General features: G+C 40.1%; 1 protein-coding gene across 1 annotated transcript; it reads right to left on the bottom strand.

The window, feature by feature from the left end:
• Positions 1-296: 296 nt before the first annotated feature.
• Positions 297-9740, bottom strand: metrn (meteorin, glial cell differentiation regulator). The gene is made up of 4 exons (XM_057827033.1): positions 9511-9740; positions 8136-8572; positions 5031-5090; positions 297-2466 (listed from the first exon to the last, which is right to left on the bottom strand). Exons 1-4 carry the CDS (start codon positions 9597-9599, stop codon positions 2153-2155), a joined length of 900 nt encoding a protein of 299 aa, XP_057683016.1. The 5' UTR covers positions 9600-9740; the 3' UTR covers positions 297-2152.

The raw sequence follows: 9740 nt of genomic DNA, 5'->3' as shown, positions 1-9740 counted from the left end.
ACCTCGGCTCCGACGTGCCCGCCACTGTGCTGGCTTTATGGCAATTTATTGCTTCCTGGCTCCTGAAAATGGCAGCGCGAGGACAACAGAATTCCAACCTGTGTGTTTCCTAACAGACACACTCCTTAAATCTTGTTGGCCTTCTCGTTCTGAGGCTTTCAGGCTCACATTCATGGCTACTTCAAGTGACTTATGTGTGAGAAAGGTTTACCCTTGAGCTCAAGCTGAACCTTAAGCAGGCTTTTTCCATGGATGTATTCATCTTTTATGTTAGTAATGACTCAAACACACACCAAAATAGTTGTTTTCTTTAAGTATATTTAAGTGACACAAAATGTCAAAACATTAAAAAAACAATACTGACACATTTACATTTTTAGAATTTCTTATACACATATTTACATGTTTGTTGTATTCACATATATTTTACACATAGCAGTGTTCTTAAGACTTCGGCACTTAAAAGTCGTTTGGTACAATCTCCTGAAATAGTGCACATAAGAAAACAGCGTTTTGTATATATATTTACAAAAAAACTTTCTTCATTCTAGCTTGCCTTCTCAATTAGAAAACACTTTGTCGATTATTATTTTTCCAGAATAGGGCAACTCATCGACTGTACATACTTACAAAATCTGTATGCACATATATTAAATTCTTAGCTGCACCTTAGTGCTACATATACTTGCTTTGTATTTATTTGGTTTTTAGTGTTTGCAGCATCACGATTCATTCCCTTTCTTTCACTCAGTGCAATTTGCTTTGATTTTGAATCTCCTACTAACAGCAGTCGTCCACTCACATAGCCGACCACCTCTCGTTTGACAGCTAGGAAGCATTTTGTCTTCCCTTGGGGTTAATTTCCATCAATTTCCTGAGTTTTCATGACTCCTATGTAGAAGGCTAAATTCTAATATTTGTATGTACCGTAATTTTCGGACTATAAGCCGCTACTTTTCTCTATCATAATTATAACATGACACTATCATGGGCATGAATGAATGCTTATGACAGATGTCATTAAGTATCATCCGGCATATTATGTCACTAACTCCATTTATGTCCACCTCGGGTCATAAGCATTCATTAATGCTCGTTGCAGTTTCAAGGTCATAATTATGATGGTATTATGACAGTTTTATGGCACCACTGTCAAATAAAGTGTTACCAAATATCATAGCTAGCAATTAATGAAACAATTGGAACAGTAACTGAAGAAATAACAGAACATGAACAGAATATGAATTTTGATTGTTATTTACATCTGTAGTGCTGCAATGCATGCTAGGAGGAATGTTGGATGACAACAGTGTTGACAGCAGGTGGCAGCAGAGGTTGACTGTCTCCCCCAAGGGAGCAGTGATGGCCAAATGAAGCTTCTTGAAGCAATGAAGCTTTACACCCAGTTGATTGAAAGCTACATGATTGTTCATTTGGTCTTAGAGAATCTTATGATGACGCTGTCAAATTAAGTTTTTTGGTGTCAATATCCCATAATACAGCATGGATAGCTGTGGCTTATAGTCCAGCACGGCTTATCTATGAACAAACGCCATTTTCCTGTCAAATGTGGTGGTTGGCTAGTTATAGTCAGGTGCGCCTTTTAGTCCGAAAATTACGGTAGATCGTTCAATTAGGTTGTTTTTCTGGCAATAATTTTTTTTTTTTTTACCCAATCAGAGTTTAAATTTGCCTCATGGTTCAAGCTCGTACTGTAGCTGCCATACGATAATGTCAGCAGTTTTCTCTGACGTGAAAGTCATCTGCTCACATTCATTCAGTCCATCATCAGCATCTATGGTGGGTATGTTCGGCTTTGTGTCTTTGCCATGTTTTTAGATCAAATGTGATGAGGATGTAGTACAGCATTACTGATGGTCCCACTGAAGGCCCAGGTACCAAATGTACAGCTTGCCACTGGTTAAACTTTTTCAAAAAGCTTCTATCCTCCGCGCCAACCAGGACGCTGATGTCACAGCACCATAACCTCTTATTGGAGCTGATATTGCACTGAAATGGGTTTTGGGGAAAAGTCCATTTCTCTCCTTGAGTGGCTCAATATGGCTTCTCCCTCAACTCGAAGCAGATCGGCTCATCGGTCTGTTCCGCCTCGGATTTACGTAGTAGACAAATAGCGACAACCTTTGGAAGCTCAGTCTACAGGAAGTTCGCATGGAATCTGCTGGGTTGCTTTTGCCGCGGTGTAAGCCTGCAGGAAGTCCTTGTAGCGAGGGGCGCAGCCCAACCAGGCCTCGCCGAAGTGAACCCGACCGGTGAAAAGGAAGCTGCCGGGCCCTGGTTTGACACCGCACTGCAGCAGGGTGCGAATGTCTCCCCGGGCGGCCACACGGCTGTTGGTGGTGAAGAGTGCGTACTTTTGGCGAAAGACCCGCGTGGCGCTGACCTTGATGACTGCCGCTCGGAGGTTTTCGTCCTCCTCCACGGACCTGATGTTGCCTCGCACCACTGTTGGGAAACAAGACGCGGGTGAGCTCGTTGAATGCAGTTTACAACACACACGAAATGTCATAACAACTACAGAAACTGATTAAAATTATGGTCTCGTATTAATTTACTCAAATTCATATTTACAGTGATCACTTGTTTTTTGCGGTTAATGGGTACCAGAACCTGCCGTGATAAGTGAAAAACCGCGAAGTAAGAAGATAAATAAATAAATTTTGTGTTCAATGTATTTATTCAGATTTAGCATTGGAGAGAGATACATATAAGACTTTAATTTTAAAAATCTATTAATTAAAATAATCATTTTTTAAATGTATTTGTATATTTTAATACATGGTTTTAAGTTTTAACCATGTTACTGTCCCACCGAATTATTTCTAAACAACACTAAAGTAGAAAATTCTTGTCTTTATTAAATGCTTCATTGAGTGGGTCAACTCAAATCCGCTCAAGCTGCTCACTTACACACAATGAGTTGCCACAGCAACTGTTTAACAAGTTAAACGAGGATTGACGCATGCGGCGCTTTGAAGTTTCGGCTTCCATGCATCTCTGGCAAGATCAAACCTTAACGTCTGTCAATCATCGTTAACTTTAATAAGCAACTCCAGTGCACTGCCTGACCAAGAAAAGAAGCAGGAGGGAGAGTGAGACTATGTGATCAGATTAGGACAGCTCACCTGTATTTATTTATTTATTTTTTTTAATTGAGAAAAAAAAATCTGTGATAAACTGAAGGGGCGAAGTTTGAAGCGCGAATTAGCGAGGTATCACTGTGCTCAGATTCACATTTCGAGTAAAGGTTTTTAACTTGGGTCCTTCCTTGTACCTTTATACCATGCCTTCCCTTTTACTTACGGTCCTTTTCTTCTTTTTTCCTTTCTCCCTAACTTCCCTTTCTCTCCTTTTTTTCTGCCCTTCCTCATTTCCATACTTCCTTGTTCCCTCATTCAAACATTTCATCCTTCTGCCCTCCTTTTTTCCTTCTTACCTTTCTTATTTTCTCCCTGTTTTGTCAAACACAACGCTGTCGACAGGTGGATGAATTTTGAAGAACAGTAGCATAGACTTCACTATCAGTTGACAAGACAGCTCCCACAAACATTGTGCCACGCCTTCCCGTTGGAGGCCGACCCAGGCAGGATGTTTGGCTTTCACTGTGATAAACTCAAACACACGCTGCGTTCAATTGCCGGATTTAGGTGGAAAAAAGACAATGTTTTACTGCATACAAGCAGGCAGGAGTGTCTCAAGATTGATTTGGTTGAGGATTCAAGGTAGTCATTATATAAATGAGCCCCATGCATGCACTTTCAACTTAAAAAGCTCTTTATTTTGTGATGGCCGCCCCGTTGGATTACACAATACCGTAATTTTAGCTTGAAATATTTACGTAAAATGAATAATAACTGCCCGTTTTTTTACATTTAACCAAGAATTTAGACTGTTCTATGTACATAAATTCTGGAATGTATGTATTTATTTACAAGAATTTTTAACTTAAAAAGCTCTTTGTTTTGTGATGGCCGCCATGTTTGTATCCATACACAGTACCTTAACTTTACAGTTAAATGATCAGGTAATTTTCCGCCAACTGCCCATTTTGCGGCAAAATTTTGCGGCAAAAAAGTAGTAATTTAAACATTTCTGCGTCCATCCAAAATAATGTGTTTGATTTTATGTAACATTTCAATCTAAAAACGCTAGATAGCCGGCCAGACATGCCGAGGCAATAGTAACATCAGAATTCAACCTAAATAAGTTGTGATTGTATATAGAAAAATGCAAATTTTGCTTTTAAAATTAAGATGGTGCTGCATGCTTTCCTCAAGTATTAAGTTTCAGATGTGAAAATTGAGTGACTTATTAGCTGTTGAAAACTTGCACTAAATTAAAAAAAAAAAGTTGCTATTTTGGGAAAAAACTTACATGATATGTTAAATATTGCTATTGATTCTAAAAATATAGGTGATTATCTCTACATTTGGTGATTTTTGGGCATCTAGCGTAAAATTACAGAATTTTATATAGCTATTTTAAGTTTTGTTATACTTGTATAAACAAATAATTATTCAGGATTTTAATAGGGAACGACTTTGAATTTTTTGATGTCGCTGCTCATGGAGACTCATATATGCCTAAGGGAGGTGCATGTTTTGGTTTTAGGTCACTAGTGGCTTTGGTTTTGAAAATGGTTTTTGAAATTAGGCCCCCTACAGATGGGCCCCGAGCTTCGTGTCCCGTCAACTGATAGTGAAGTCTATGACAGTAGGTACGTGAAATGTTTCCAACAAGCAAAAAAACACATTCCCTGATAGCTCAATCAAAAGCCTGTGGATTAGTGCTTCTCTCAAGGGTCAGGATTAGCGCACTGCAGTGGCTTCAGGAGGGGCTTCTGTGAGTGACATGGGGGTGCTCTTTCCACCTTTGCACCACAAGCATGGATTTAAAGCTCCACCCTTAAATCATTTGCAGATTTTTTTTCTTTGTGTGATCTTTTGGTGGCCAACTTTTTGTATTTTCATTCTAGGAACAAAAATCCTTACACTAGATGTGCAACTTACCAAAGTCACTGGTACACACTGCCATGAGGATCTCTGTGTCGTTGCAGGGTCTGCACGCTTCTGAGGAGAAAACGGAGGGAGAAGTCGGTTAGCGATCCCGCATAAATCTTCTTTCACAAAAATCAAAAAGAAAAGCACACATGTGCAGGAATGTGTGCCACAAAGGAAGGAAGGACCAACCGCTAACAGACAGCTGCTACTTTTACAGTTGAGGCTTTAAAGGTGCACGCTTCTCTGCACTGCACATTTACAGGCTAAAATGCCCCCCGTACACCCCCCTAAAGCCTTCATGGGTGTCTGCAGTCACACCTCTACAAAGCCTCAGGGACTAAAAAGAGAGCAGGCTGGACATCAAAGATATCGCACCACAATCTTGGTTGTAAAATAGAAAAAGAAAAAAACTTCCTAAGACGTAGTTTTGAAATCAAAGAGAAAAATGAATCAACCCAGTAAGTTAACTCAAAGTCTTTTGGGTTGGAAAAAAAGGATTTTAATAGTTCTTGAGGTTGACTGGAGGCCCCTGTCCCACTCTGCACATTCCCCATAGTGAGAACCCTCTTGATAAATGGGATTCCTTCCTCTCCAGCCCCAAAGCAAACTTTATGTGGACGGCCGAGGGGGGAAGGGGCGGGTTGGTTGGCGGTCCCAGGCTACAGACAAGTCTACCCACAGAGAGGCAGCTCAACAAAAGAGGGGAGCATCTCAGCTGGGGAGAGGCCTCTGTTGCCTAGGAGACGGCAGTAATCCCAGAATGCTCCAGCGGCACGCATTCAAAGAGCGGTGGACTCTAGAGAGAGCCCCACATACTGTGCTTTTGTAGCCCCCCACCCATCCCAATTCCCTGCCGCACTCCACAATTCTCCTCCAAACCAACATGCCTCTAGTCTGGGGAAAGTTTGCCCACTTCCTCCTGGAAAAGCTCACAGCGGCCTGTGCTGCATTAGCAATCAGGGGCTAACAGATTTTTGGGGTACTGGTATGTTATATCATCACTGTGGATTGAACATTTCCCTGTAAAGGAATGTTAATTTGTTCGTTGACCACACTTTTATGATCTTTTCCAATTGAAATCGTAGGCGGAGTTTGACTTTTGGGGCAGGGGGGCACAACATGTTGATAACCCCGAAACGCAGTGTCAGCAATAAAATGAACTTACAAGAATATTTATAATAGTAAGTTGACAATGAGTGTTTTTTGCTTTCCATCATTCTTGAGGGGAATTCTAAATCAGGCTGCTTAGGCAATACTTTTCTCCAAGATCGTCATACATTGAATATGGTGTGCCCACCAGTGTCGTGCCAATGTAGTTACCCTGGTCAAAAATTGTATCCTGGGCGGAGCTATATGGAGGTAGATTTGTGTCTATTTTTCAATCAAAAAAAAGTTGCTTCAATAAAAGAAAAAAAAAAGTTCAATGAAAATATATATTTCAACCCAAAAAATTGTCACTTCAATAAAAAAAAATGTGTTTGAATGCAAAAATAAATTGGAAACTCAAACTTAAAAAAATGCAAAATGCAAAAAAAAAATATATATAGATATATTTTTTTAATTAAAACAACTTTTTTGATTGGAGTAATGTTGATTGTTGTTTGGGCCACTTTTTGACTCTGACATATTTGTCTTTATTATTCAATCAAAAAAAAAATTTTTTTTCAAAAAGAAAAATCACTTCGATCAAAAAAAGAAAAAATTCAATCACGGAAAAAGTGTTTGAATCAGAAAAAATATTTGAGATTGAAAATTTGCATTTGAACACTTAATTTTTCATTGAACAAGTTTTCTTTGATTGATGCAATTCATTTTGTTTTGGGCCATCTTATGGGTAGAACATTTGTGTCTAAATCATTTAATCCCCAAAAATGTGGCTTCAATCCCCAAAAAATATTTTCAATCAAAGAAAAAAATCATTTGAAAAATAAAAATTGCCCTCCCCTATTTTTTAAAAAAACGTATATGCAAATCAAATGACCGTCTAAGTTACTAGTCACATGATCTGTTCGAAAAATAATTTTGACCCTTTATAAATATATATATATTTTTGTTCATTTCATTCATTTTTGTTGCAATTTTATTGCTTTACAATGTTTATATATATATATATATTTTTTTAAATTATTAAATTTATTAGGATCATGGAAGCTTCCACTTGGGGAAAATATATACATACAGTATATCCTGTATATACATAATATAATAAAGATATACAGTCTTGTGCAAAAGTTTTAGGCAGGTGTCCTGCCTAAAACTTTTTATGTATATATATTCATTCATTCATTTTCCATGCCGCTTATTCCTCACGAGGGTCGCGGAGGTGCTGGAGCCTGTCCCAGCTAACTTCGGGCAGTAGGCAGGGGACACCCTGAATTGGTTGCCAGCCAATCGCAGGGCACAAGGAGACACACAACCATTCACGCACACACTCACACCTATGGACAATTTAGAGTGTTCAATCAGCCTACCATGCATGTTTTTGGGATGTGGGAGGAAACCGGAGTTCCCCGAGGAAACCCACGCAGGCACGGGGAGAACATGCAAACTCCACACAGGAAGGCCGAAGCCCGGGATTGAACCCTTGATCTCAGAACTGTGAGGCAGACGTGCTAACCACTCAGCCACCGTGCCGCCATGTATATATATAATAAATATATATATATATATATAGGAAAGTCAATTACATGCAATGACACTTTTCGGCCATCGGGGGGGGGCTGGCCCCCCCTTAAAATCCGCTTATGATTGAAATGGATGGAAATACTGTCTATCTGTTTCAGTTTTCCAGGCAAAAAATGTTAAAATGAGTACTCTAATAAAGAAAAGTAACACTTAATAATATTGCAGTTTATGAAAACATAGTACATCCATAATTAACTCATTGGCAGCCATTGATGACAATAGACGTACAATTCATTTGAACTAGTGGGGCTGGCAGAGACCATTTGGACATACATTGGATCTGAAATACGATCATACATTTCCATCTTTTCAATAGGTCATATCGTCAGTATGTCACCAATGTTCATTTTTCTTCGCAGAAGATAAAGAATATATGACTGAGTATTTTTATATTGCCTATTAATTTTGACAGTAAGAACAACAACTCACCAACAGTACTGATGTGGTTCGAGTCAAGTGACAAGTGTGCCGTCCAGTCACCCCTCAGCTCATATCGGAAGGATGCAATGCGCCGGCTAATGTCTTGATGCGGCGTCGCTTGCATGAAGAGAGCCACTTTCTCCCCCGGCAGGCGGCTGAAGCAGCGCACCCTAGGCGGAGGGGACGATTCTGGTCGGTCCCCTACTAGGAGCTCCAAGACGCCATCCCTCTCCAGGTAGAGCTGGGCCCCTCGGAAGTGCTCAGAGGGCTTGACGCAGGCCGTGATGAGGCCCGAGCTGCCGCCGCCCCCCGGGCCCACCGCCAAGGAGGGCAATCGAGGGGAGAGGGTGAGACGCAGGGCTCCTTTGGGGTACAGCCAGTCCAAGGTACCCTCGGAGCAGTGGAGGGAGATCTGCTCCACGCTGCCTTGCTGCTGGGATAAACCACTGAAAGGACGAATGAAGACAGTTATTATCTAGAATATGAGGTAAGAATTCCAGTACATCCACCTATCTGCAATCAATCCCAGGGCATATATTGGTATTGTGCTAAACACCAGACTATCCGAGATAAGACATGACCAAGGCAAGACCACAAAAATCAAATTTAAAAATTAAACACAAAAATGGAATGTTTTTTTTTTCTTTTAAATCAAATGTTCATCCTGAATGGAGTAAGTGCTGGTGTTGGTGTTACACTGTTGACAGAAAATCCCAAATCTGCACTGCCAGCCAGTTTGAGACAAGACTTAAGATTTTTGGGAGTCAACACCAAGACAGACCAAACACCCTCAAAATGTGGTCTCGAGATCAGTCTTAAAAGTTAAAACACTGCATGTCGGCAAACAACCATTCACATCCACACCTATGGATAATTTCGAGTTTTTGATGGAGTTAACATGTATTTTATTGGAATGTGCGAGAAATCCTCAGCAGACATTCAGATCCAGAACCTCAAAACTTTGAGACATTAATTTCTAATATTCTAAAAATACATGCACCTGGAACTTGAAAATGACATACAGTATATCTCCATCAATGCCCCTGAAACATCAGTCACTCAATACTGTCTATAGTACAGTACAAGAATTTCTACCCTCCTTCTTTCAAAATATAAAAACCCCACAAGTGAAAGTTATTCCAATTCCTGCCGTGCATGCACATTGCGTGTTCCCTATTAATCCCTTCAGTCTCCTGTGTGTCTGGACTCAGCAGCCCTCCTGTAGTCAAGCCCCTGCACCAACATTTAGATTGCCCCTAATAGCCAGCAAGTCTCAACATGCTTTGGTCAGACAAGCACTGTCCTGCAACTTGTGCACCCTCATACCAAACACCTGTAGCCCCTATTCAATGACAAAATAATTAAAAAAAAAAAAAATACTTGCCTCCCTCTCCAGCTGCATTGATCTTCAGAATAGTTGCTTAGTGCTGCATGGAATAAAATCCAAAGGGTGTAAATCCCCAAAACATGCATCTTCAAATACAACCAATGCAAACTTTTAAAAAAAGTATTTAAAATAACTAAGCTATAAAACCAGTCTGTTATCTGACTTGACAGCCATAGTGTTGCATCCTCTTTAGATAAGAGAATGTGTCTGCTAACTGACTGCCTATC

This window comes from Corythoichthys intestinalis, chromosome 21, assembly GCF_030265065.1.
Source record: "Corythoichthys intestinalis isolate RoL2023-P3 chromosome 21, ASM3026506v1, whole genome shotgun sequence".
NCBI classification, from domain to species: Eukaryota; Metazoa; Chordata; class Actinopteri; order Syngnathiformes; family Syngnathidae; genus Corythoichthys; species Corythoichthys intestinalis.
The sequence above is the reverse complement of the archived record's forward strand: the minus strand, read 5'-3'. Positions and strand labels throughout refer to the sequence as shown.